Raw genomic sequence first — 25,228 nt, 5'->3', positions numbered from 1 at the left:
CTTTAGCGGACTAGATGCTGGGCCTTTCCTGCTTTCCCTCCTGGGTTATTGCCCAGGGGTCGTTTTAGGCTGGAGGTGGCTATAAACCTCCCTTCCTTATTTTAAGCAGCCAGCCCCAGTCACCTCTGTCAGCCAGAGGACAGGATCTCCCCAAGGCCTCCCTAGGCCACCACGGAATCCCACGACTCCTGAATTCGGGTGGCTGTGTTGGTTACGTGCCCTGAGCCTCATGGATGTCAGGATGGTGGCCCCTACTCCTTCCTGAGCAGGGCCCATCCGTCGTAGGAAACCCTCCTAAAGGCCAGTACCAGCCTGCCCACTCCTCCTTTCAGGGTGGGAGGGGATGCATGGGGTGCAGGCGGTTTGGCTGCAGCTGCCCTGCTCTCAACTGCCCCTCAGGTGGGCGGGATGACCTGCTTGCCCTTGGCTTGTGTGGAAATCACGGAAGCAGCCGTGGAAGCATGTTTGGAACTCCCTCCGGAGCCTGGAGCATGGGTCTTACAAGGAGACCTTTCTTCCTTTTTCTCAACTAGCAGTGACCTGAGGCCCTCGGTAGCTGGCTTCCCAGGGCCAGTCTGCCTCCAGTCTCCTCTTGATGCCGGTCACAGCAGAAGTCACAAAAATGGTCTCAAACCCCAGGCCCCTCAGTGCCAGTTTGAGAGTCTAGGGGCGGTGGGGGGGGGGGGGGACTACCAAATGTGCCATTCTATGTATTGTTCTCCAGCTAAGAAATTAAAGTTCAGAAAGGTAAAAATCGCTCCCTGACACACACAGCCAGCGAATGGCAAGGTGCAGATGTGAACTCCAGCCTGTGCCTCCAGAGTGCTCACATCTTCTACAGGAGCACGCTGCCTGCCACCTCACGTGCTCCTCCCACCTCCCGCGGACCCTCTTCTCTTTCTGGGCCTCTGCCTCCTAGCAACCCAACCGTCTCTCATGCCCAAGGAGTCAGAGGCGGCATAGTAGTCCAAAGTTGCCTTTAATACGAGATACAAAAATAGAAAAACCAGTTGAGGCTAAGTGAGGGGAGGTGGGGCAGGGAGGAGGGCAGGACCACCTCTCACTGCTGACCCCCCCACATCCTGGTCCCCGTCCTGGAGGAAGGCCGGACAAGGGGAGCTGAGTGGTGGCCGGATCTTCTCTGTTCCCCCAGAGCAAGGCAGGCTGAGGCCACCAGTGCCAGGAAGCCCAAGAAAGGAAAAGCACCAAAGCAGATTCCCTGAGCGGCTGGGCTGTGCCGGCACCGCTCACACCATAGAGCAGCCCTCAGCTGGGGGGCGCAGAACCCGGACCACGTCTTCGCGGCCCATGGCAGCCAGGGCGTCCTCTAGCACGCCGAGAGTGGCACCGCTGCCTTCTTTGACAGCCCAGTCCCTCAGCAGGGTGTAGGCTGGCACCTGGTCCTGGGCCATGACCTCCACAGCATCAGTCTGGTAGCCCAGGCGGCCTGCCAGACCCTGCCAGCCCTTGTCAGGTTCGCCTGAGACTTCCAGGAGCCGCTCCACTTCCTCCTGCTGCTGCTGAGGGAGGTGAAGGTAGAGGCGGCAGCCAAGCTCAGGATGTGGCCCTAGGGTGGGAGACGTGAGGGGCACAACAGGGTCAGGTGGGCCGGGTGCTACGGCACAGCCAGGTGTGAAAGTCTGTAGATTGGGAAAGGGGGCTCACCCTGACTGGGGGCGCAGGGCTCCTGACCGCTAGGATTGTCCAGGAAAACAATGCTGTCTCCGTGCCTCTGGTCCCTGTCGAAGGTCCCCAGCTCTGCAGTCCGAGCTTTGGCCAACTGCTGTCTTTGCTTATGGGAGCGCCAGCTGTGGGGAGCAGGGGGGACCCGCCAACCTGTTCCAGCCTTCACTGAGACAGAGGGAGCTAGCTGGGAGTCCAGCTGGGGAGGGTGTGCCACAGGGCAGTGCCCAGACTACTTACCACTTGAAGGCCACGTAGGCGAGCAGACCGAGGACCACAGTGGCCAGGAGGGCACAGTAGACAGGGATAATGCTGCCTGAGGCCCCTGGAGGCTCAGGAGGGAATGGGGAGGAGGTATTGGGGGCCAGGGCTCCCCCTCCCCATACCTCTTCCCTGTCCCTGCCCTGTACCCTCCAGGTCTTATCTGTAGAGGAAAGGACAAACAGGATCAAGGGCAAGGAATCAAGGCTAGGATCCCTGGGTAGCCTCACTTAGACTTTGCTGCCCAAAAGGTTTGAAACAACAGTCCCTACTACGTAGAATCAAAAAGTCATAGCATGGCATCAGGAGCTGGTTGGCCATCTCTCGCAGCCTCCCCTCTGCTCGCCACTCTTGGACACCTAGCCCTTCCCAGGTGTACCCTTCTCCCAGGTTTCCAGACGTCTGCTCTTGTGGTTGTACCCTCTCCATCTGACACACTGGCAGGTACCGCCTACTTGGGGAAGACTTCCTTGATCTCTTCCAGTCTCTCCCTTTCCTGGCTCCTGTTCTACTTCCTCTGTCTACTGGGGCATTAGACTGTGTGTCCTGTCTCTCCCACCAAGTCCGGGAGAGCAAATGGATTCATGGTGGTCCCGACGGGGGCTTTTCTGCACACGAGACCTTGTAGATTTGTACAAAATAAAGCTGAGCTGGAAGGCAAGTAAATGCTGCTGCTCACTTCTGCCTGGAGACCAGTTATTTCCACAATCCGGTGCAGGCAAGGCACAAGGTACAGGGACTCCAGAATTTGTAACTGGACTTGTGTGTGACCTACCCACCTACCCAGTGCCCCCAAACTTCGATTGACAGTTACCTACCCACGTGGAGCTTACCTTCCCTGTGGCTGGAGTTGTGAAGCATGGCTCTGCTGGCTAGCAGTGCTCCCATGGACTGCATCTCTTGGAGAAGATGTTGGAGTGTCATTCCAACACTCAGGCAAAGGAGCTGGGACACTTCTCCGAGTCCAAAAGGGGCTGTGTGTAGCAAGACGGGAGAAATTCCTCAGGCCTGATGTCAGGAGTCCCCTGGTAGACTCTGTCCCCCTCTCTTGGCTCACTGCATCCTGATTCACCCCAGGGCTGGTTACCACCGCCCCCCTCCACTTCCCCACTCACCAACCTGGACCAGTTTCCGCCGGTGTCAGATGGGGGTGGGGTTGACAGAGCTAAGCCCCCACTGGCCAAAGCTAGAGGAGCCGGCAGCTCAGGATGGAGGAGAGCAGGCTGGAAACTTCCCTATCTCAAAGACCTTAGCAACCCCCCTGGTCTGAGTCCAGGGATGGCACTGGAGGACGAGCGACTCCCATCCCCACCTCAGCCAGAGCCAGACCAGAGGCCTGCTTAGTGCGAATCTCCCCCAGACTTCTCAGCATGAGCCTGGGAACCCCACACCCTAAGTCTCTAAAACAGGGTTCCCTGGAGCGACTGTGGCCCCACTTCTCCAGGATCGGTATCTAGCCCTCACTTCCTGCTCAGAAACTGGACAGGAAGGTTCCTTGGCGGGTTCAGCAAGGGCAGAGTATATAGGCTCAGAGGCCCCCTTGTCCTTGCTCATCTGGGAATTGAGAGGCCTTTGAGGCTAGAAACCTCAAGGCCAGGACTACTCAGTCCCAGGACCCATGTAGACCACGGGGCGGATCCTGCTGGGACCCGCTTCCTAAGGTCTGGGTAAGAGAAGCCTCCTCTGGGCTGAGGAGGGATGTTGCCGGGAAGGCATGGACAAGAAACCTGGGGGAAGGCCCTGTAACTCCCCGACATCCACCACCACATCCGGCCTTGTCTCCAAACTCTCTTCCCCACCCAGTGTGCAAGTGGGTCTGGGATAGAGACGGCGGTGGCCCTTGCCACATGTGGGGCTTGTACAACTGGGTCGCTTACCATATAAGGGGCCCTTCCTGGATCCTGGTTGGCAGGTGGGCCCGTGACTAGAGCGCCTAGCCACAGCCAGGCCCGTGTCTGCCCGACCCCCCACCCCCACCCCGCGTTGCTGCGGGGCTGGAGCTTCTTCTCCCCAATCCCCACCTCCACACACACACACACACACACACACACACACACACGCACGTGCGCGCGCGCGCATCTCCAGACCACAAAATACGCCCGCACATGCCCACACGGACGCCGGCACGACGGGCGACATCCGCAGGATCACGGGCCTCGAGGTGGGGGATCGGTTCTACCGGTCCAGGGAGACCGGGGCTCTGTCCCCACCCCTCTCCTGACCTGGAGGGGCCGTCCCTCGGAGGCTCCCGGGATCCACTCGGGCTGGCGGGGCTCGGAGCTCCGCGCTGCCAGGCTACTATGGGCTAGCCAGGACGGCTGCGTGGAGACCCTGGGGAGGCCACCTCCGGCGCGAGGCGGGCGGTCCCGCGGAGGAGCCGCCTAGGCCCGAGCGCGGGGGCGCGCGGGGGCGTGGCCGCCCTTAGCCCCGCCCCGCGCAGGGACGCGCACACGTGCGGAGGTGTTGCGGGAGCGCGCTGAAAGCTGGGAGCCATCCGCAGGGGAGAAACGGTGGCTGAGGCCCACAGGGACCGGAACGGCGCGGCTGGAGAAACGGAGGCCACGCGGAGGGAACGAGTCGCCCTGGTGGGCTTACGGGTCAGGGGGACACGAGGCCCGGACGGTGGCCTAAGCAGGCGGAGACGCCGCGCGCATGCATACTCGGAGGCGAAGCAGCTACAAAACCAGGCCAGGTTTATTGCCGAGACCGGGAGAGCGAGGGGCCGCCTTTAGAGATTAAGGCCACAGTCCGGTCCCCGTGCTCTGCCGGGACGCGGGGCTGGGGAGCCTGGGCTCCCGCCCCACACTGTGCAAAAAACTGCTGTGTTGCCGCTGAGGCCAGTGCCAGACTCCGGACGGCCCCTCTGCCGGCGAGGGGCGGGACTTCCTGGAGTGAATCGCCCACCAATCCCTGAGCTGGGCGGGGGTGGGGTCCCGCCCACCCCCGGAGCCGGGCCGACCCCCGGCCGCGGCCTCTTGGTCTCCTCCTCCTCCGGGTTCCCGCCGACTCCTGGGCGGGGCCTCCAAGGGCGGGGCCCGCCGGGGGAGGAGCCTGCGTGACGGCTGTCAGCGCGCGTCTCCAGGGTTGTACTCTGTCTCCCCTGAGGACACCTGGGAGATGCGCCTGGAGGACCGCCACAGCTTCCGCGCGAACTGGCTGCTGCGCGCCTGGGGGAAGTAGGATCGGGGAGAAGTGGGCCAGGACTGTTGGCCCCCCGCCCCGATTGAGGCCCGCCCTGCCCTTATCCTCACCTCAGAGGGCTGCCCCGCGCCCACCACGATAAGCTTGCCATCCTCCAGGCCCACGAGCACATGGCTGCGCTCCTTGGTCACAGCCACACTTCGGATGGGCACCTTCATGGGTAGAGGAGGTGCAGCTGGGAGCAGTCTGCAGGGAGGGAGGGATATGCTCTCAAGTGCAAGTTAGCTTTGTGTCTCTTCATTCTCCCAGGTACCTTCTCTGCCCACTGTGAGACAGGAGACAGCCATGAAGAATGTGCCCACAGACAGGTAAGGGGCTGTGGGTGCACACCAGAGAAGGGTGGGGGTGGGCTGGGGGATAGCACCTCTTAGTGTCTTCTTACAGTGACTACCACCGTGAGGACCCGTGAACTCATAAACAGTGGCACTCACTTGTTCAGGTGGAGGATGTGCAGGGCACACTGTGCTGTGCCCAGCAGAACAAAGTCCTCTGTCACTGCCAGGGCTGTGGGCTGCTCTACCAGGGGCAGCGAAACCCGCAACTTCCCATTCACTGAGTACAGGTGCAAGGAGTAGGTGACCTGGAAGAAGCAAGAGGTGTCAGCAAGGACAGAACACCAACTACCGCTTTCTTGTCTGAGCACCCCTTTTCCATACCTGAGCCCCGACACGTTCCCACGCTGAGCTCTGTACCACAATCTGGCCCTCTGACCCCAGCACCAGGTGGGACACAGGTCCGGGTAACGTGGCCCCTGGGGGCTGTAGTGCTGCCACAAATTGGCCACGGCGTACAGTGTGGATGATCACAGTTCCATCCTGCAGGAAGGCAGCTTAGGGTGCTGGGCAGGGGTCTCTAATCTCCAGGGGCATTGCCTAGCAAACTTGGCCTCCCCTGGGCACAGGCGCACACACACCTCAGATCCAGATACAGCCATGTCGAGTTCAGTGCTGATGGCCACACAGGTCACTGCAGCCTCATGCCCGTAGAGGACCTGCACGGGCTTTGATGCCAGTCCCACCGAGAGACCGCCCTGTAGGGAGCCAGGGCTGGCTCAGAACTGGGGACATCTCACTACCCTGGCCCCTGAGTGAGAAGGCTAAGGCTCAGGAAAGTGATGGCCTCGTCCAAAGCCAGAGAGCTGGAGGGTCTTGGAGCCCCAGCCTTGCTCACGGTAGCAGAGAGAAGGGCAAGTCTGGACTTACGGGGGCCCCACGGGGCTGCCCACCCAGCATACCTCCTGCAGGAGCCGCCACACCATGCATGTGGTGTCCCGGGAGCCTGAGATGAGGTAGATGCCGCAGGTGTCCAATGCAAGGCAGGTCACTACATCTGCGTGGGGAGGGGAGGGTACAAATGGAACAGAGTAGTCACACCCCCCCTGGCCAGCTACCCCCACCCGCACCACTCCACCTCCAAGGCTGCCCATACCAAGGTGGTGGTTGAGTTGCTTCAACAGCTTGCCCCGGGATAGTGATGTCACTCGCAGACTGCCATCCCAGTGGCCACCACTGAACAGCAGCTTTCCGTCAGGGGTCACTGCCAGGGCTTGCCCACTCACACCACTGCCTGGCACCCACGGGCCACTCAGCAGTCGCTGCATCCTGACCCAGTGAGGGGGATGACAGGTGAGGCCAGGCCAAGAAGACCCAGGCCCTCAGAGACCTAGGCCAGACCCCGCCACCGGCCCACGCTCTGGCTGGGTGGGAAGACGAGTCAGGGGACAGGGTATTTAGAGCCCACCCCTGCCCACATCCCTGTGTCCTACTTGGGGTTGCCTATGGTGGGGTCTTTGCTGAAGCTGAAGTAGTTGTTTATGTTACGGTCGTAGGGCAACCAGTTGTGGGTGCCCAGCAGCCCACTGGCACTCACGGTCACCTGTGGGCAAGAGGGGGCAGAGGTGGGTGTGGGGCGGAGTCAGTGAGGGGTGCAGCTAAGATGGGCTCTGCCTGGTGCACTTACCAACAGGTCTGAGGAGCCCTGGATGATGAAGGAGTGGGACTGCCGGTGGGGAACCAGGGCCAGTACCAGGGGCACGCCATCACTGATGACCTACAGAGTAAGAGTACCAGGCTAGCTATGCTTACGTGGTCAGCTGGGTGCCCCACTCCCGTACCTACAGCCTGGGCTGCCATTCTTTCCTCTCCTCTCAACCCCCAGTGGCCACAGACTAGGCATCATAGAGGCAGAGGTCCCTCTGAGAAACAGTCAAGAGAGATCAGTGGGCTTTCAGGAGGGCATCTCAGAAAGTAAGTGAGATGCAGGGACGGACAAGGATGGTCCTTCAGAATCTCAAGCTTGGTCTCAACCTTGGTCCTCCAATCCTGTTACTGTTACTTCATATTCCCAAGCCTGCTGGCAGCAGGAGAGGATAAACTAAAAACGTCGGGCCGGGAGGCATTCTGATGTAAGCATGAAGGTGAGGAAAGAAACATCCAAGGCCAAGACCCTTACTTCTGGTCTCCCTAAGGTTTTCAGAGACAGTTAGGCGAGTCAACACCTTGTCCAGGCCTTGGCAAAGAAGGTGCCCCACTCCCACTCCCACATTCCTTTCCTGTTACCTCTTTTCCAAAGGTGTCTAACACCAGTGGTCTTGATTTAGGTTTTCCATCTGCCCCAAGAAGTTCGTAAGGACAGTGGAGTTAAACCCATTTCACAGAGTAGGAAGATGAAGCCCTGCCTCCCCTCACCTCCGCAAAGAAGGCCTTGAGCTGGTCCAGGTGCTGGAATATGCTAGGTGAGTTAGTGTCCAGACGTGCAAGGCGTTGGGCTGCTTCCTCGGCTGATAGCCGAGCTGGATGTGGCTCCTGTGGACAAGTGGCCGGTCAGTACCATGGCATGAGCATCCTTGGCCATTATCTTTTTTTTTTTTTTTTTTAATGTTTATTTATTTTTGAGAGAGACAGAGCATGAGCAGGGGAGGGGCAGAGAGAGAGGGAGACACAGAACAGCCTGAACAGGCTCCAGGCTCCAGGCCTTAAGCACAGAGCCTGACGTGAGACTTGAACTCACGAACCATGAGATCACGACCTGAGCTGAATTCAGATGCTTAACCGACTGAGCCACCCAGGCGCCCCTCTTTTTTTTTTTTTTTAAGTTTATTTATTTAGTTTGAGAGACAGAATGAAACATTGTGTGCGCGTGTTCAAGTGAGAGAGGGGCAGAGAGAGAGAGAATTCCAGGCTGTTTCCGCACTGCCAGTGCAGAGCCAGACATGGGACTCGAACTCATGAACCATGAGAGCCGAAGTCGGACGCTTAACTGACTGAGCCACCCAGGCACCCCATATCTGACCATTAATCTCCAAGCTGGCCTTACCTTTAGCAGCTGACAGGGAGTCTGCCCAAAATTACTGATAATGCCCTCCAGAGCCTTCCGTTCCCGCTCATCCGCCACGTGGTCCAGGTCCACAGCCCCTGGGCAGGTAGGCAGAACAGTCAGGGCTCCCTCTCTGCCCTCTGCCCTCAGCCCTCCTCTGCCTTCTGCCCTCAGCCCTCCTCTCCTCAGCCCCCACTTGAGTCCAGCGCACTGCCCACCCTCATAGGTGCAGTAATAGAAGACATTGAGGGCCTCCTCCGCAGCCGGTCCCCGCTGCTTGTAGCCAAAGATGAGGTCAATCCACTCGTGCAGGTGGGCAGACACATACTCCGACTCCTGAGGGCGGGGACGGGGCCAGTCAGTCCAGGGACGGCTGACCCCCCACCCCCACCCCTGACCCTCAACCCTGGCTGTCCGCCTGTGTTCCTCTCCTCACCAGAGCCTGGCGGTGCTGCTGGATGAAGTCCTCAGGAGAGCTGGCCCATGGCGGCAGCACCACATCGCCCACCTTCTCGTTGGTCAGCTGGAGGCAGCCCAGGTCGAAGCCTGGCAGGGAGGTCAGCTGTCTCACGGTCACCTGCTCCCTGGCCACCCCCAGCCTGCGTGCTCCGTGCCCAGGCCTCCCGGCCCCGCACCAGCTCTTACCGTTCTGGTTCTCCAGGAAGTCGGGGAAGTAGAAGAACTCTGGGATGAGCTCCTTCACGTCGGCGGGGCTCTCCAGGCGGGCCTGCCAGGCTGCCGCCACTGAGTGGAACTGCCGGTCAGAGCAGTCAAAGCTGGGGGAGGGGCACAGGCCAAAGTGAGGTGGGGAGGGTGGGGACAGGGAGGGCGAGCGTGAAGCTGGGGAAAGGAATGGAGCCGAAGGGCCCAGGATACCTGGAGGACCTGCCTCTTCCCCTCATCTGCAGCAAGCCACCCTCACCCCTACCACCTGCCAGCCACCCCCCGGGCCGCACCGGCCACTCTGCAGCTGGACGTGCAGGGAGGTGAAAGGTTCCACGCGGATGAGGTAGTGCATCACGCCCGCTGCATTGGAATAGTGGGTGCCATAGTGGAACTTGTCGATGGTGCCCGCAGGGTCCTCGAAGCTCTCGTACCTGCAGCCGAGGGTAGCGGGAGAGTCAGCAGAAGCCCTCCCCTGGCCCATCCCAGCCCCCAAGCCCGGTCTTGCCCACACGCTCACTTCTCCCTCACGAGCTGGGCATGCTTGGGGTTCACCACACCGATGGGCTTGGACAGGTCCCGGAAGACGGCCGGGTTGCTGAGGTCCAAAGTTGGGGACACGTAGTCCTGCAGGACCCAGGGGAACTGGCCGCCCACCCAGGGAAGGAGCTGCATGAGGGTCCTGATGGCCTATCTGCCCAGCCTGCCCCACCCTCACCCTCAGGAAGATGGGCAGAGCCCCCAGGTAGGGGCACACCACTTAGAGGGACCCCAGGGAAGCAGGACAGACAGTCCATAAACAGGATTCCCTTCAGGGAGAAGAGAGGCCAGCGGGGGAGGGTGGAGAGTGGGTGTGGGTATGTTGGGAGGAGGGGCAGGGAACAGAAGCCAGCTGTCAGGCAGCACCCCCCCCCCGCCCCACCCCCACAGCACCTACACTGGGGCAAACCAGAGCTGGCAGACCAGAGGGGTAGGGGCGGAGGTAAGGAGTGGACCCTCACCACAGGGTACTGAGACAGGTCATTGTAGGTCCGCCCTGCAATGGTGTTGAGTTGCATCAAGTATTCGAAGTTGGATATCTCACGCTGTACCCATTTCTGGAGGGCAGGGGCAGGCAAGAGGTGAGCCAGCTGGGCTGTCCGGCACTCCTCCCAACCGCAGGGCTCTGACCTTGCCCGCCCCCCACACTTGAGGCCTCTCACCTGGGTGAGGCCAGAGGCACGCAGCATCTCCTGGGGGGAGCGGCTGCTTAGGTAGCCTTGGGCTGGGGGGCGCAGGCGCAGGAGCCACGAGTACACCTGGTTCCGTACCTGGGTGTGGGGTGGGATGAGGCAGGGTTGGGGCCTGGGGGCCTGCCAAGGAGATGAGGCTGTGGTCCCGCCCACCTTGCACGGGAAGTTGAGGAAGTAGTTGGCCTGATCGATGAAGAAGAGCTCAAGGGCTGAGCGGCGCAGGTTGAAACGCCGCAGGTGGACTTCACGCAGCTGGGCGAGCGGGCGCCGGAAGTCGTGGCCGATGCCTGTGCAGACAGACATCAGGGGCAGGAGTCACTCACCCTTGCCCCGCCAGAGGCAAGCCATCCCCTGACGCCCTTCTAACCAGCTCCAATAGGACACACCCTCCTCAGTTTCCACACGCTCTGTGCTGCCATCATAGAAGTACACGTGCTGCGTGGTGATCTCCAGCAGCCCTGGGATTACAGCCACCACTGTGACCAGTTGGCACTCCGCTGACAGCACCAGCTTCTCATGCTGCTCGTCCAATTCTGCTGCCTGCATCCTGGGGGCCAGCACCTGGTTCAGGCTCAAGGCTCTAGGACCACCCCCCACCCCTTCTGAATAAGCCCAAGGACCAGACTCTCCAAGTGCTGTCATGTCATGAGGAACATACTCTCATGCTTCCCAGAGGAGAGGGAGGAACTGTCCGGGGTCCAGTGCCCACTGACCCCAGTCCCCACCCCAAACCAGAGCCCCTAAATGTCTGGCCATGACACCAACTCCCACCCCTGGCTCCCCCTGTTCTGGGGGCCCCCATGCTGGTCTGGTTTGTGTGTCTCAGTCCTGCCTGGGGGTGTCTAGTTACGAAAGAGTCACTCTCGATTCTGCTAGACAGCTCTCCCCAACCCCCCACCTGATTTTGGACAGCCCGTTCGGGGTGTTTAGCCCTGGCACAGACCCCTGCCCCCACTCCTGGTCAGCTCTCTCCAAGCCCCACTCACGCGGTCTCCAGCGCGGCCAGCTCATCTTCGCCGAGCTGGTCTTCCGGAAGCTCCTCTGGCAGCGTGCTGACTTTGGCCTCCTTGGTGACCGCTAGAGGTAGCGAGGCCTCCTCGGTAGGTGTCAGGGGGGCCTCACCTGCAACAGGCCCAAGGGTGCTCAGCAAGAGCTGGGCGGGGCAGGGCTTTTGAGGTTGGGCAGATCCAGCTCAGGACACCCTCTCTCACCCAGGTTGTCCCGCAGGGCGCTAGCTTCCAAATGAGGGTTGAAGTGATGGTTGGGCACTAGCTTCAGACGCATGCGCGAGTATGTCTCGGCACTGGACAACTTCCAGCGGGGAAGCGGTGGGTCCCTGCAGATACGTCCCGAATGGTGGTCATGGGTGGGCACAGAAGTCTGTAGAAGTCCCTATGCCTCCCAGGCCTCACCCCAAACGCAGTCTCGCTGTCCAGGTCCCTCCCAGAGCCCCGCCCCGCCCACCTAAGGGCCCAGGCCCCACAGGGGCTGGAGAGCTGACGCCACAGCGCCCCCCAGTGGAGCAGAGCCGTGGAGTGCTGCGCTGCCTGCTGCTTCAGTGCCGCCGCGTAACGCAGCCCTTCCAGGCGTGCCCGTCTCTGTGCTGGTTCCAGCACCAGCTCCTGGGGAGTGGGGGTGGAGGAATGGGTCAGTCCCGCCGGCGGCTTCCTGTCCCGTCGGGTTTCTTAACGCTATCCCACCAGCTATCCTCTGGACACGGGAGTGGAGCGGCTCCCCACCCCCGCCCCGGGCTGCACACCTGGAAAGCCCGACGACTATGTGCCCGCTCCCTCTGGCGCCGCTGTCCACTACTCATGAGCGTGTCGTAGCAGGCATTCCAGAAGCCCGACATGAGGTCGTGGCTCTTCGCGTAGGTGTCCATTTCGAACTGCGACATGGTGGGCTGCACCTGAAGGATTGGGCAGGGAGAGGACACCAGTGCTCTATGTGGGTTCCCAGCCCCCCCCGTTTCTCTTCCCTGGCCCCCACCTCCAAATACCTGCTTGTCGATGAAGTGGCGCCATTCAGGTGTGGCACAAAAGGCCTGAAAGTCCTCGAAGAAGGTGGGGCTGCCGTTGGTGGGCGGCAGGGAAGGCAGCCCCCACTGGAGCCCCAGCGGCCCGTAGGCACGGTCCAGCAGCGTGCGCACCAGTGGCACCAGCCACGAGCAGCGTTCCGTGGCTGCGGCAGCTGCAGCTGCAGCTGAGGGCTCCCTTTCCTCGGTGGGCGTTTCTGAGGTGGGGGTGTTGAGCGCCCGCGCCAGCGCCGACTCCAGCTTGGAGAGCACGTAGCAGGCCTCCTCGCGCCGCATGGGCACCGCTGTCTGCAGGAGCGAGTGCAGCTTCACATAGGCCTGGGCGTGCAGCTGTGGGCGGCAGCAGGTGTGGGTGGCGTCCAGGCACACCCCGGGTTCCCTACGCCTGCCGCTGCCAGACCCCAACCCACCCCGTGCTCACCTGCGGGTCCTCCAGCAGGATGTAGCCAAGCACCAGGCGCAGGCCAATCTGTGCCATCTCTCGCAGATCTGCTGTGCCATTGGCCAGGTGTGGCCAGGCTCCCATGCGATCCAGCAGGTTGCACACGCCTTCAAAGAGCTACAGCCCAACACATTCCAGGCAGCCGCCACCAGAGGAGGCCAGAAGCCCACCGGGAGGGAGCAAGGTAGGGTTTAAGTCTGGGGGCCAGGTAGGGTTTGCACACACAGACACCATTCTGACGCACCCGTGAGTGCACATGTGCACTCGCCCACCTCCCACGCCGGATGCCTGCAGGCTCCTGTGAACACGCGGACTCATGTGGCCCTCACAGGCCCCTGAGCTGTCGCACCTTCTCACTCCACAGCTCCTGATTACCGTGACCTTCGGCGCACAGGAAGTCCTGCAGCAGGCGCAGCAGCCAAAGCGCCTGCTGGGTGAGGCTGGCCAGGACCCCAGCAGGGGCCTCTTTGATGTCGGTCAGGGCTGACTCCAGCATCATCTCCAGGAGGCTGGGGGTGGGCAAGGGACTCAGGTGTCCGCCTGGCTGTCTTCCTTCCCCTCAGGCGTCCCAGAGGCCCCTCGCCCTGCCAAGCTGTCTCCTCACCTGCGCTTAATGCAGTCTGGCGGGCGCACCAGCGTGGCTGAGGCGCCCAGCTGGGTGAGCACCGAGAAGACCTGGCCACGCTCCCGCCAAGCGGCCTCATCGCTGCCTTCCACGCCCCGCCACGCCACCGAGAACAGCACGTTGGTGAGCAGGTTGCACAACTCCTCCTCAGGGGTTTGCTGTGGGCACAAAAGGGTGTGGGGGTGTGGGCGGGGGTGGGAGGGAGGCACTGGCTCCTACACTATCCCTGCTGAGCACACCTTGCCTTGCCAACCACTAGTAGGGACAGCTGGAGGCAGAGCATTCAGCCAGCAGACACCCTGGGGCCTGGAAGAATGGCGCAGGGCCTTAGCCACTACCTGAATATTCTAGACAGAATCCTGGGGTTTCAAGGACTCCTAAGAACAGATGAGCTGGCTCACAAATTGCCCCAGAGCAATCTCAGGCCCAAGAACCATACTGGAATTCTCTGGAGGAATGCCATAGAATAAGCAGAGACCCATGCCCAAACCTGGAAACACAAGGCAGATTCCTTAGAACTATAATGCCCACAGGCCCTGTAAAGTATCTGCCCTACAGGCTCTCTTGAGGACTTTCCAAAGCCTGGCTGGCGCCTCCACTCTGGCTCAGCATCGTCTGTCCCGTTCTAGGACCCCCTACCCCGGGAACACAACTGCAGATGACAGCAATGAGGCCGCAGCACCAGGGCTGACCAGCACCTATAGCCCTGATGTCAGACAAGACCCCACCTCTGGAAAGTCTATACTGCCTGCCCTATGTCCCAGAGGTGTCCCTTAGAGTGCCGCAGTGGCAGAGAGTGGACCCGCCTCACCTGTGGGTTGCTGGTATTTGAGGTATCATCCCCACTGATGGCGGGCTCCGGGAGGCTGCCGTCCTCCAGCACGTTGGAGAGACTAGAGCTATGGCGGCCATGGGCCACAGGGAAGGGCCGGGGCCCATCCAGTGGGGAAGGTGTGCCAGGCTGGCTGGCCGGAGTAAGAGTCCCACTGCCACTGCCACTGCCCGCATTGTTGCACGAACCCACGCTGGCCCGTTCCAGGCCCAGGTCAAAGGGTGTACAAAATGGAGAGAGAGCGTGGTAAAAGCTGTCAGGGTCGGGGCTGGGGGTTTCCGAGGGCAGGAAGACATCCGAAGACTCAGGTGATTCGGTGGGTGGCTTGCATAAGGCTGGCTCTGGGGATGTGGGTGTCTCTGGGGGAAAGGGCAGGGGACTGCCAGCTGTGGCAGCCTCCAGGACGTACAGCCGGGTCAGCACGTCCTGCCAGCCAGCCTGCCGGGCCAGCAGCTGCACTACGTCTGGCTGTCCGTGGATGAGGTGGAAAAGCTGCCGGGCCAGGGCACAACAAGTGAGAGACTCATCCAGCAGTCTGCCCCCCAGACTCCCATCCTAAGGCCTTCGCAGGGGGGAGGCCTCCAGAGAGCGCTCCTCACAGGAAGGTAAACCAAAGCCCCCAGGGTAGAAGCCCCCTCTTCCGCAAGCTTTCACTTCCCATACTCACCTGGCGACAAACGTCCAGGCGGACGCCGAGGTCAGCCTGGAGGGACAGCTGCACCACAGCCAACAGATCTGAGAGGTTCAGGCAATCTGGGAAGATGGCCAGAGAGACTCTGAGGGACTGACCCCAGGAAGGCTCTGAGGGATTGACCCCAGCCCTGCTGGCTCAGCCTTGACCCCTGTACCAACACCTTTCCTATGTCCACCTGCCCTGTTTCCTGAATCCATCACCCCCTTCCGCCTGGCCTGCCTCTTGACCCCAACTGAGATATATACCTGCCCCCAGGAATAGCTTGTAGAGGCCCTGGCAGAGCTGGGGCGAAGCAGCCCCCTCCGGCAGGCAGGCGATGAGACCCTGGAGACCGTATTCTCGCAGCCGGAGCCGCTGGCGACTCCGTTCAGGTAAGCGCTCGTTCTGCTGCAATCTGCGCAGGATCTGGGGCGGGGGGTTAAGCATCACAGGGGGTTTGTTATCACTGGGGAAGGAGTTACTGGAGGAGGGGAAGTCACACCTCCCTGGCCCTCAAGCAGGGGCCATGTCAAATGGATGCTACGGGGGTGGGCTGGGTGTACCTTGCAGACTCGGTCGGGCAGCAGGGGCAGTGACCTTGGCTGCACCAGCAATGCCAGCAAAACCTCAAGGTTCCCCTGCTCCAACAGGAAGACAGCCAGAGCCTCCTGTGCTGGTGAGCCCTGCAGCAGTGCCAGCAGCAGGTCCAGAGCACCTGCCACCTGGGGACACAGCAAGTGACACAAAGCCTCATTCTGGGCCGGCCGCTCCCCACAACACGGTCCACACTCCACCCCGCACCTAAGTCTCACCCTCAGCAGCCTCCAGCCTACCTGGCCATCATCGCCTGTAGCCGCCAGAAAGCTCAGCGTGACCTGCAAGTGATCAGTGGCGGAGCTCCGGACCAGGAACTCCCGCACCAGGCCGAGGAGTGAGGTCTGCACTGTGCGCACGTCGTCAGCCGCTAGGGGGTGCTCCCGCTGTGGGCTGGGCCGGTCCCGGCAAGCGCAGCCACCCAGGGCCAGGAGAAGGCAGGGCAGCGGAGGGGAGAGAACAGGGAGGGCAGTGGGCAGGTGAGCTGGAGGGGGGTGGGGGGGAGGGTCGACCCCGTCCGCAAGGCCAGAGGCAGCTGTGTCAGCCCCGCAGCCTCACCTGTAATGGGTGCGCAGCGCATCCAGGATGAACTGAACCCCATACTTCTTCCGCAGCTTCTGTCTGTGCTCCCGGACGATGCTAGACATGTACTGGATGTGGCCTGAGCGGGCATCACCAGAGGCCTCAGGCCACCAGGCTGAGCTGAGCCCCTTCAGCTATCCCTCCAGGACAGGGCCATGTTCCCCTCACATGCCCCGGGGGAAGACAGGTCCCCTCAAGTCACCCGAAGCAGGGCTAGAACTTCTCAGAACCTCTACCCCCACCCTGCCCGGTGGCGTCCCTCATCCAAGGCCCCACACCTACCCAGGCGCACGGCAAAGTCACTGGGGCTCCACAGGTGGAAATTGAAGAGCAAATGCTGGTAAAGCAAGTACAGTAGGGGCCCACTGCCCTCCGCTGCCACCTGCTCCATCAGCAGCTGGGCAGACATGAGCACATTCATGTCCATGGCCCAGCTGGGGACCTGGGGTGGAAGGAGCCAGGGTGAGGTGGCAGGCCCTGGCTGCGTGCTACTGAGCCTCCCGATACCCACCCTGCCCTGCACCGGCGGATGGACACGAGCATCCTGCCTACTCGGAACCTTTTGCTGGCTCCCCGCTGCCTGAGGCACAAGGCCCCCAGCCTGCTATGCAGGTCTCCAGCCCCAGCAGGTGCTGATGCTTCCACCAGACCATCAGCCAAATCCTGCCACGCCTGGCAAGGCCCCACTCAGACGCCACCACCTCTCCCAGGAGGCTCTCCTCAACAGACTCAGCTTCCCCTTCCTAGTCCCCCTACCCAGTCCACTTGGTCAGACAGGGCAGCCCCCTCCCCGCCTGCCCCACCTTGCGCAGCAGGGCCCCGATGATGGCAGGCCCCTGGCACTGCACCAGGCTCTCCTGGTTCACCGTGTGGCCCTGCAGGAAGTTCCGCAGCATCAGCAGAAAGGCGGCCACTGCATTCCTCTCCATGCGCTCTTCTACCCGCCACCAGGAAGGGGACAGATGTGTGTCAAGGGCCTGCCAGCGGTCAAGCACTCTGGCCTCCTTGTCATGGCAAGATTTCCTCGCCACCCCAACCTAGGCACCAGGGCCGCTTACCGGAGGACTTGCCCAGCGGGAGAAGCAGGCCCTGGGTGTTGTGGCCAGAGGTCAGTTCGGGCCCCACGAGGTCATGTGTCTCAGCTGGACCCGCCTCGGCCTCTTGGGGCTGTGAGGCCACTCGCTCCAGCAGGGGCAGCAGGGCAGCCATGCCTCCCACGCAAGTCACCACGTCCTAGGGGAAGGGCTGGCCGTGTGAGGGCAGCTGCCTGTCGCTTCCTGCCCCGTTCCACCCCAGCAGACCTTCCAGTCTGGGAACCTGGGTCCAGGGGAGTTTTGTTCTCTAGAGCTTGTCTCCCAGAGACCTCCCAGCCCACCCTGCATGCACACACACACGTGCCTGTGTTTACACTCCCTGCACACACTGCCCGCATGGGCACACACACCTTCACGTCCCAGGTCTCCACCCTGTGGCCTGTCAGGCGGCCATCCAGCCTGTGGCCAGGAGATAGGTCCAGGCAGATGTTGTTCTTACAGGCCTGCGGGCAGGCAGCAAGGGTCAGTTGAGAGAGGAGGTGGCACACAGAGTGTGGGAGCCACGGGGGGACGGCGGCAGGGGCGAGCCAGTTGCCTCCCACCCAGTACCTGAGGTGAGTAATGGAGGAGCAGCTTGGTGCTGAGCTCGTGTAGTTCCCCCTCGGGCTTGAAGGGTGCCATCTCATTGGGCCCTGGGGGGTGGGCAGGGGGTTTCAGGCCTGGCTGGGCCTCTGGCCAAACCCCATCCAGAGCCCGCCTCTTCTCTGTCCGATCAGAGGACATATATGCCTAGGGACACCTTCTCCCTCCCCTCCTGGACCCCTAGTTTCTGGCCAGGGCACTTCATGAGCCCCAACCAGCCCCGTCTGGGGTAGTGCTGGGCCGGTGTGTGGCAGGTGATGCATACCCAAGGTGCTCAGGGCCCGCAGGGCCGCTGCCTGCAGGGCTTCGTGGAAGATGACCACGGCTCCCAGCTCACCCTCCAGAGACGTGGGGCTGCCCCACCGAGTGTCCTGTGTGCCTGCAAGGGTGGAGCTGATGCTGCCCTCCTGCAGGGGGGCCACCAGCCCCGACCCCCAGCCAAGCCCTGCGGTAGCCGGGACCGACTGGGAGCGGGACAGGGAGGGGTGAGTGTGAGCCAGGGCAGCGGGGACTGGTGGCGGAGGCAGCCCCGTGGTGGTGGTCGTTGTGCGGTGCCCAGCGGAGCCGATACAGCAGGAGGAGAAAGGCTGCGGGGCCAGGGTTGGGGGAGTGGTCAGGTCACAGCAGAGCCTAGGGCTCCACCTGCATCCGGTTCCTCACAGTGACCCCCAAGGCTGCAGACCCCAGAGGCTGAAGTCTGAGGTCTATGTGGGGTGGGGGTGGGGGACACAGGGACTGCAGGCTTCACCCTATCCAAGATGCTCCCGCTACCCAAGGCTTCCCCAAACCCTGCTTGGCACACCTCACTGAGAGAGGGGCAGCGGAGGGGTGCTGTCTTGACCAGATGGCCATCTTTGTAGACATGGACCAGGTTCTGGCTGAAGGGCCGGCGCCCAGGCATATGGACAATGGCCACGCAGTGCTAGAACAGAAGCCACAACGTCAAGCCGTGGGCTGGCACTGGGGGCCTCCCCCACCCACGCCCCCTGGACCACACGTGGGTAGAGGCTCACCCAGGCAGAGTCGGCAAAGGACACTTCAGGCAAGCTCATGGTCAAGTACTCCTTCCGGGTGCACACGGCCACCACCAGTGTCCCAGCTGCCGTGAAGAAGGCCTCAAACCCTGAGCCGCTGCTGGTGAAGAAGCTGGGGGGAGGCCAAGCCAGTTATGCCTGCTGCTCTCCTTACCCTGGCCCTGCGCCCCACTCCCTGGAAGTTACCCACCTGTACAGCTGCTTCCGCTGGAGTGGCCGTGAGGGGGCCGGGGCAGGTGCTGCAGCCGTGGGGTGCAGACAGAGCCAGGCGTGGAAGGTGAAGCCGGGTCCTGGCCATCGCTGCACGGGGGGTACCATAATACCGGCCATGCTGGGCGTGAGGTCAAAGTAGTGCAGGGCTCGTGCAGGGCCCCGGTGCCGGGCCATGCCCGACAATGCACGAATGATGGCACCGGCGTGTCGGGCATTCCCAGCCTCCGCTCCGCCCGGCCCCGAGTCCAGCCCTGGCGGGGGGCGCAGCAGGCAACGAAGCTCCAAGGGCCGCAGAGACACACGGCCCAATGCCTGCAGCAGCGCCAACAGCTGCTCCTGGCAGCGGACCCCCAGGGCGACCCCCGTGCTGAGCGTCTCCAGCAGGTAGCCCACCAGACCCGCCTGCACACATGTGGAGCGGCTGGCGGGGCAGCTGTCGCAGAGCCACCAAAGGCGTTGTGCGAGGAAGAGCCGCAGCTCCGCCGTGGGCAGGGCCGGCAGCCACTGCATCAGCATCAGCACGGGCTGCTCGTTCAGGATCGGTGGTGGTGGACATACGCTGTGGTCCCCCTCCACAGCCTATGGGGAGAGAGAACGGCATAGTTCCTGGGCAACTGGCATGGGACGGGCCACCCTGCCAACAGTGGGGCTCCCCGGCCTCAGTGGATTTGCCTTCGGCATGGGAAAGCAACACGTGCTACCCCATCTTGCTCACGGGGTGGATCTCAGGTTCAGGGAAGTTCAGGACGAGCACCATTAATTCCCGAGCCTTGGCTTTTGGTCTGGGTTGGCCCGCCCCAATGGCATGTTCCCAGGATGATCTTGGGGCTTGCTCACACGTACCAGAATCTTCACCCCAGTGCAACTGACACATGTGCTCAGGCCACAGGTCACACTATGTACTGCCCACAGCCAACACAGTCCCCAAGGTGGAGAGTTCCCCTTCCAGGGAAACCCTCAGTCCTGACTGCTTCTGGGACCCTGACGCCAAAATGCCCTTGCCCTCACCATGTTGAGTAGCTCCTGCAGCAGCCGATGGGTGGGGGGACCTTGGCTCTGCAAAACCTCGTGCAGGTGAGGGTAGCCAATGCGCTCTTTAAACACCTCCTGTGCAGGGTTGTGTGGGGAAAAAGTGAGCATGTGTGTGGGCCCCGGGGCAAACACACCCCTCGGAAACCCTGGAGGAAGCGTCATCTTCCAGGGCTCCCCCACTGGCTCTGCCTCTGGGTCGCAGTGCTAGCAAGGGCAAGGGGCTGTGGGTGGATGTGGGGGCAAGGGTCCCCCTCAGAAGGCTTTAGATGGTGGTTATCCCACAAGTATCCTCCCTAGTGCTTCCCTGACCCAGGATATCCAGCTGCCAGCACTGACCGATGACCATGTCTGCCCAGTGGGCTGAGCTGCACCCCAGAGGGCAAGACGGTCACCTCCCCAGCTCCCTTGCTCTAACAGCCACCAACCAGACTAGTTCTGGGCGCACGCGGTCAGCTTAACTGCCATCCCCCACCCCTACCACAGCCAGAACGCCGTGTCCTCACCTTGGCTGAGGGGGAGCCGCTCATGATACAGGTAAGTACTCTGACTACGTGCACCGCGATGGCATCTGTGTCCTGGTCCAGTACCTTGGGGTGGGGAAGGTCAGTCAGAAGAACCGGGGGCCAGGGGGTCACAGCTGGCAGCCCCCTGCTCCTGGTGTAGGGCCAGGAGCAGGTGCCCCAAGGCACATAGCTGAGCTGGCTGGAGGCTTTGGGAGTAGAGGTACCAGGCCTCCTCCTCCTTGCTTGAACTGTTATGACCCTTACCCTACCCCAGGGCCCCCTCTGAGGAGCTCGGCAAGGCCCACTTTGACAAAGAAGCCAGGAAGAAACCAAGACCGGGAAGTGCCTCACTGGGACACATCAACAGGGGACCCTCTCGCCATAACTCTTTATCCCCCAGTGTCTGGTAGGCTTACGGGCTCCCACCCATCCCTACCCAAGCTAAACACACATGTGCAGGCAGGCAAGTGCCCCATCACCCATGATGATTGACAGGGGGTTGGGGAATTTAGGGACCATCAATCACAGGATGTAAGAACCGGAAGAACCTTCGAGACCTTTGAGTCCTACCCTGCCCCTTGCCCCTAGATCCAGGTGGAGACACTGAGGCTCACCCTGGCTGAACCTGACAGCTAGAAGCATGCGCTGCTCACTCGCCCTGCCCCACCCCTGAGGACTGAGGGGTCAGCAGGGCTTGGAGAATTTGTCAACAGGGGCCAGGCTGTATTTGGGCTCCATGGGGCTTGACTCCCCAAGTGACTTCACACGACCTTTTTCCCCTCTCTGGGCCTCAATTTTTTTTCTCATCTGTGAAAACCGGGGGTCTCACCTGCCTTGCCTGCTTAGTAGATGAATAGATATGCAGGCTCTCAGAAAATAGGCAAGTGTAATGGCCACAGGGGGCTGCCTCGTAAAGACAAAGCTGGGAGACTCTAGAAGTTGGGGCCCAGGTGTTAAACCACCAGAGAGAGGGCTCTCCACACAGAGCCCCTAACTGACAGCTTGCAGCCTCCTACAGCCCTCATGCAAGGTGAGGCAGGCAGCACATCATAAGGGGACAAGGGACTCCCAGTAACCTGCTTAAGGCAGGGACAAGGACCCATGGAAAGAAATGGCCCCATGTGGGGGACCTCCTTTTCTGTGAGTGACTACAGCCAAATCCAGTAGTATCTGGGCCTCAGTCTCCGCTTCTGGGAATGGGGGTAGGTGGTTGAGTTTCGAAGGTTCCTTCCAGCCTGGCAAAGCCAAACTCTAGCTCCCAATACAAATACTAGGCAGGGCACAGAACACTCCTGCCCATTCCCTAGGATAAGGATAGGGAAGGTGGGCGAGATAGCATGGGGGACGCAGCCCTGTCGCTAGGCCACACCAGACCTTACACATGTCTGCTCATTCCCCCTGCATAGGCAGGAAAGGCTTAGAGAGGGAGCCACAGCGGGTGGGGACCCAGGGAGGTGAGTGCCTGAGCTGGTCAGCCCCAAGGTGGTACCTTCTGGACATCGGGCTCGGTCAGTAACCGGGTAGCCAGGTCACTGTCCCCCTCAGGGGGCGCCCGGGCCTGCAGGTACAGCTGTGGGGAAGGGGGAAGGCACAAGATATAGGAGGCAGAGGAGGGAGAAGAGGAGGAAGATGGGGGGAGGGGTGGGGTTACAGCAGGACCTGGGGCGGCTGCTAGAGCTCCACCCCAAGGGAAGGCTCTGTGTGCCCCAGGCCAAGTGCCCCACCAGGCACTAAGAAGAATGGGGGAATCTGAGCTGCCCATGCCCTGCTCAGAACAGAGTCGGGGAGGGTGGGGCAGATAAGTGGGCAGGAGAAGGTACTGTATCTAAAACAGCTGAGCCCTCTTCCTGCCCTCGGACTTGGGGCTGGGGAAAGAGGGACCAGGGGCCAGGGAAGCTCCGGTCCTTCCAGGACATCCCCCTCCTATGGCATGCAGAGCCATCCTGAGCCTTAGGCCATCCCACCAGCCACAACCCTCCCCCCCCCCCCCCCAGCCAAGTCCAGGCCAGGTTTGCTCAGCAGCAGCTCAGTCCCCAGAAGTGGCTCAGCAGCCTCTGGGTTCCAGGCCCTCCCCCCAGCCGGGCCCAGCCCACCTTGCTATTCTGGATGAGGCGAGTAAGGTGCTCAAAGCAATTGTTGCTGAGGAAGGTGGCCTGCAGCACCGGCCGGTCCTCACATGCCAGCATCATGGGGATGGCATCTGTGGAGGGGTCTAGGGTCAGCCCCGCTCAATCCCTTGTCAGCAACACCTCCGCTCGGCCTTAAACCTTCTTCCCATGCTTCCCAGTCCTGCCTTCCATCATCACTTAGACCTTTCCCTGCTAGAGCCACCTCCCCAAGAGCCTGGGAGTCCATACCCACCGAGCATGCTGACCCGTAGGGTGACGAGGGCCTCTTCAGGGCCTGGGCTTGGGCCCGCCGGCCAGTCGGCATTAAGGATGCGGAAGTAGCCCTCAAGCAGGGTTCGGAGCTCTGGCCCACGAGGGGGTGTGCGGCTGGCATGCAGGACATGTACTGCACCCACTAGTGCCTCCAGTGCCAGGGGCACTAGGCGGGGGTCCTGGGCTGGCCCATGGTCCCAGCCCCGTACCACACCCAACAGGCCCTGCACAGAGCCGGCGCTCACAGCCATCTGCCCGTTCTCCTGCAGGTGTGGGCAGAGATGGCAATGGTCAAGGCGCTCAACCAGCAGAGACCCTGAGATGGCCACCCTCTGGTCCACAGGCTCTTCCTGGCTTACCTTCCCTCCTGCAAGGACAGCACCAAAGAGGTGGACGAGACGCAAAAGCAGCACGGGAGTCAAGCCATCTGCATCCTGCAGGCTCTCTGGATAGGGTGAGTGGGCAGGACAGGACAATGTCACCAAGCTTGCAGGTGCCCTGGGGTGGGGGTAGGGGGCTGGGGCTGAGAGAAAAGACCTGGCTCTGTACTTGGGGGGTCTAAGATGCCATGGCTCTGTGCCAGGGTGTCTAGGGAAAACACAGCCCTTCTTTGGGGAGCTTGAAGGGATGTGGTCCTGCCCGGAGAGGCTGGCCAGTTCCCCAGATCCTTAATCCCCAATGTGGGGACCCCAGGGTAAACACACACACCCCACCCCACTTCCCCATGGCAACCCAGGGTTTAGTTTCTCAGATACAAATCTGGTCCCTCTACCCTGTGACGGTTGGAGCTTCCTGTGACCGGCTCTGGGGACTTTGCTGTATCTACCATACAGATGCCCCCCCACCCCCACCCATGCGCCTGCTGGGGACTTCTAGGGGCTTTCACAGCTTCATATGTGGGAGGCCCACCTGGCCCTGCTCCAGCAAAGCTGGACAGGATGCCAGGCCACAGAATGAAACCCAGAGAGCAGAAAGGACCAGCCCTGGGTCACATGAGTGGTGTGTATGGCGGGGGGGGGGGGTGGGGGTGGGGCAAGGGCAGGGCTCACTAGATTTACGTGGGATGGGGTGGGACAGCTCCCTGGACACAGGGCATTTGAGAGTGCAGGTGGCCTGGGCAGGGAAAGGAAACAGTAGGAAAAGACGTGGTAACTAGTCGCATTCCAGGACTAGCAGACCGGGTGCAGAGGGCAAGTGGGGCTGGAAAGGGAGGCTGTGGGAGGAGCAGGATCTGATCCCGAGGTGCCAGGCCACCAGTGAGGGGTTTAGGGCAACGGGAACAAAATCCAGTCTGTGCTGGGAAGTGCATTCAGGTTGTGGGAAAATGGAGGCAGGGAGTTCCCCAGGGGCATCTCCTCTCTTGGGGCTGTTGCCCCTGCTCCAGATGCCAGGCCTGCAGCTCCACGGGACATCCCAGAGACACTTAGACACTTTCTGTCCCCATAGGCCACCACTTTACCAAGCCTGGCCTGCCCCTGTCCACGCACACCTTGCCCTGTCCCATCTAAGGTCCTGGCCACTCTCATTCCAATGAGAGGAAAAGAGGGGACCTAAGAGAAGAGGGCTCCCAGGGGGCACAGGTCCTGGAGGAACTGACCCCAGGACCGAGGGAGCAGGAAGTAGAGACACTTAGTGTAGACGTTACCTAGAAGAGGGGTGGAGGCTGCAGGGACAAAGGGATTGGACCAGGGAGTTTTCAGACGGTCCAGATCAGAGTGGGGTCCAAGTGGCTGCGGGGACCCAAGAGGTGGGGGGGAAGGGGGAAGGGAAACTTATCTCCCCCACCTTATGGGAGGCCTTCACTCCATCCCAGAAAAGAAATTACTCATTTTGTTCTGACATGCCCTTTCTCTCCTCTCTGCCCCCCAAGTCCTCCTTGCCCCTCCCCGCGCCAGGGGCCCCCCTCAGTTTCCCGTGGTGCTCCCAGCCCTGTTTGCAGCCACCACTAAGCACAACCCATCCTGCCTCTGGGATGGAGAACTGCAGGACAGCAGGAAGGGGCTCAGGTTTGGGGGCGGGGCCAGGTGGGGCCTTGCGGGGGGGGGGGGGGGGGGAGGGGCGGGGCCTGACCTCTGAAGAAGGCGCTGAATTCACTGGGCAAAGCAGCTGGAGGGAACTTGTATTTGCTCTTCTCCTTGGAAGTGATGACTTCCCTGGGGGTGGGGGTGGGGATGGGCAGGGGCCCGGGTGAGGCCAGGCACCCCACCCCTCTTTGGCCATCCTCCTTCACCAGCCTACACCCGTGCCCCCT

General features: G+C 61.6%; 2 protein-coding genes across 8 annotated transcripts in view; both read right to left on the bottom strand.

Annotated features, from left to right (window-relative positions):
* Positions 1-962: 962 nt before the first annotated feature.
* LOC123605596 (death domain-containing membrane protein NRADD-like) lies at positions 963-4,502 on the bottom strand. 2 transcript variants are annotated; one of them, XM_045492688.1, is made up of 5 exons: positions 4,167-4,502; positions 2,778-2,918; positions 1,924-2,107; positions 1,666-1,808; positions 963-1,567 (listed from the first exon to the last, which is right to left on the bottom strand). In XM_045492688.1, the coding sequence occupies exons 2-5, from the start codon at positions 2,866-2,868 to the stop codon at positions 1,248-1,250; spliced, it is 738 nt and encodes a 245-aa protein (XP_045348644.1). In that variant the 5' UTR covers positions 2,869-2,918; positions 4,167-4,502; the 3' UTR covers positions 963-1,247. The 2 variants fall into 2 exon arrangements, with proteins under 2 accessions (XP_045348644.1, XP_045348645.1); XM_045492689.1 differs by lacking the exon at positions 4,167-4,502 and having other exon boundaries at positions 2,778-3,044.
* A 118-nt stretch (positions 4,503-4,620) lies between these two features.
* The window catches only part of NBEAL2 (neurobeachin like 2), a 29,757-nt gene continuing 9,149 nt past the window's right edge, over positions 4,621-25,228 (bottom strand). For 2 of the 6 annotated variants that reach the window (XM_045492681.1, XM_045492682.1), the window contains exons 6-54: positions 25,048-25,130; positions 23,337-23,422; positions 22,958-23,240; positions 22,690-22,796; positions 22,086-22,166; positions 20,597-20,680; positions 20,070-20,168; positions 19,039-19,640; positions 18,828-18,960; positions 18,617-18,736; positions 18,080-18,401; positions 17,782-17,864; positions 17,583-17,675; positions 17,197-17,371; positions 16,942-17,075; positions 16,421-16,580; positions 16,115-16,217; positions 15,796-15,949; positions 15,526-15,684; positions 15,229-15,388; positions 14,957-15,042; positions 14,269-14,781; positions 13,437-13,615; positions 13,182-13,341; positions 12,812-12,949; positions 12,355-12,720; positions 12,115-12,264; positions 11,820-11,977; positions 11,567-11,691; positions 11,342-11,477; positions 10,742-10,902; positions 10,326-10,642; positions 10,125-10,220; positions 9,644-9,768; positions 9,417-9,557; positions 9,106-9,236; positions 8,897-9,006; positions 8,679-8,796; positions 8,461-8,558; positions 7,833-7,949; positions 7,105-7,194; positions 6,911-7,020; positions 6,574-6,746; positions 6,380-6,474; positions 6,059-6,175; positions 5,802-5,960; positions 5,577-5,725; positions 5,196-5,331; positions 4,621-5,111 (exon numbers count right to left, since the gene is read on the bottom strand). In XM_045492681.1, coding sequence (XP_045348637.1) covers positions 5,010-5,111; positions 5,196-5,331; positions 5,577-5,725; positions 5,802-5,960; positions 6,059-6,175; positions 6,380-6,474; positions 6,574-6,746; positions 6,911-7,020; positions 7,105-7,194; positions 7,833-7,949; positions 8,461-8,558; positions 8,679-8,796; positions 8,897-9,006; positions 9,106-9,236; positions 9,417-9,557; positions 9,644-9,768; positions 10,125-10,220; positions 10,326-10,642; positions 10,742-10,902; positions 11,342-11,477; positions 11,567-11,691; positions 11,820-11,977; positions 12,115-12,264; positions 12,355-12,720; positions 12,812-12,949; positions 13,182-13,341; positions 13,437-13,615; positions 14,269-14,781; positions 14,957-15,042; positions 15,229-15,388; positions 15,526-15,684; positions 15,796-15,949; positions 16,115-16,217; positions 16,421-16,580; positions 16,942-17,075; positions 17,197-17,371; positions 17,583-17,675; positions 17,782-17,864; positions 18,080-18,401; positions 18,617-18,736; positions 18,828-18,960; positions 19,039-19,640; positions 20,070-20,168; positions 20,597-20,680; positions 22,086-22,166; positions 22,690-22,796; positions 22,958-23,240; positions 23,337-23,422; positions 25,048-25,130 — 7,777 coding nt within the window. In that variant the 3' untranslated portion in view covers positions 4,621-5,009. Of the gene's footprint in view, positions 5,112-5,195; positions 5,411-5,576; positions 5,726-5,801; positions 5,961-6,058; positions 6,176-6,379; positions 6,475-6,573; positions 6,747-6,910; positions 7,021-7,104; positions 7,195-7,832; positions 7,950-8,460; positions 8,559-8,678; positions 8,797-8,896; positions 9,007-9,105; positions 9,237-9,416; positions 9,558-9,643; positions 9,769-10,124; positions 10,221-10,325; positions 10,643-10,741; positions 10,903-11,341; positions 11,478-11,566; positions 11,692-11,819; positions 11,978-12,114; positions 12,265-12,354; positions 12,721-12,811; positions 12,950-13,181; positions 13,342-13,436; positions 13,616-14,268; positions 14,782-14,956; positions 15,043-15,228; positions 15,389-15,525; positions 15,685-15,795; positions 15,950-16,114; positions 16,218-16,420; positions 16,581-16,941; positions 17,076-17,196; positions 17,372-17,582; positions 17,676-17,781; positions 17,865-18,079; positions 18,402-18,616; positions 18,737-18,827; positions 18,961-19,038; positions 19,641-20,069; positions 20,169-20,596; positions 20,681-22,085; positions 22,167-22,689; positions 22,797-22,957; positions 23,241-23,336; positions 23,423-25,047; positions 25,131-25,228 lie in introns of those variants that run through there. The other 4 variants (XM_045492685.1, XM_045492686.1, XM_045492684.1 and 1 more) reach the window with 3 other exon arrangements.

The sequence above is a fragment of the Leopardus geoffroyi genome, chromosome A2, assembly GCF_018350155.1.
Source record: "Leopardus geoffroyi isolate Oge1 chromosome A2, O.geoffroyi_Oge1_pat1.0, whole genome shotgun sequence".
NCBI classification, from domain to species: domain Eukaryota; kingdom Metazoa; phylum Chordata; class Mammalia; order Carnivora; family Felidae; genus Leopardus; species Leopardus geoffroyi.
This window is presented reverse-complemented; position numbering and strand designations above follow the sequence as displayed.

Excerpts from the sequence above, each read along its gene's own strand:
- LOC123605596 (XM_045492688.1), bottom strand. The coding sequence starts at position 2,868 with ATGACACTCCAACATCTTCTCCAAGAGATGCAGTCCATGGGAGCACTG. Across the intron at positions 2,108-2,777 it reads CAACTCCAGCCACAGGGAAG|ATAAGACCTGGAGGGTACAG; the intron begins GTAAGCTCCACG and ends TTTCCTCTACAG. Across the intron at positions 1,568-1,665 it reads GCCCTGCGCCCCCAGTCAGG|GGCCACATCCTGAGCTTGGC; the intron begins GTGAGCCCCCTT and ends CTCCCACCCTAG.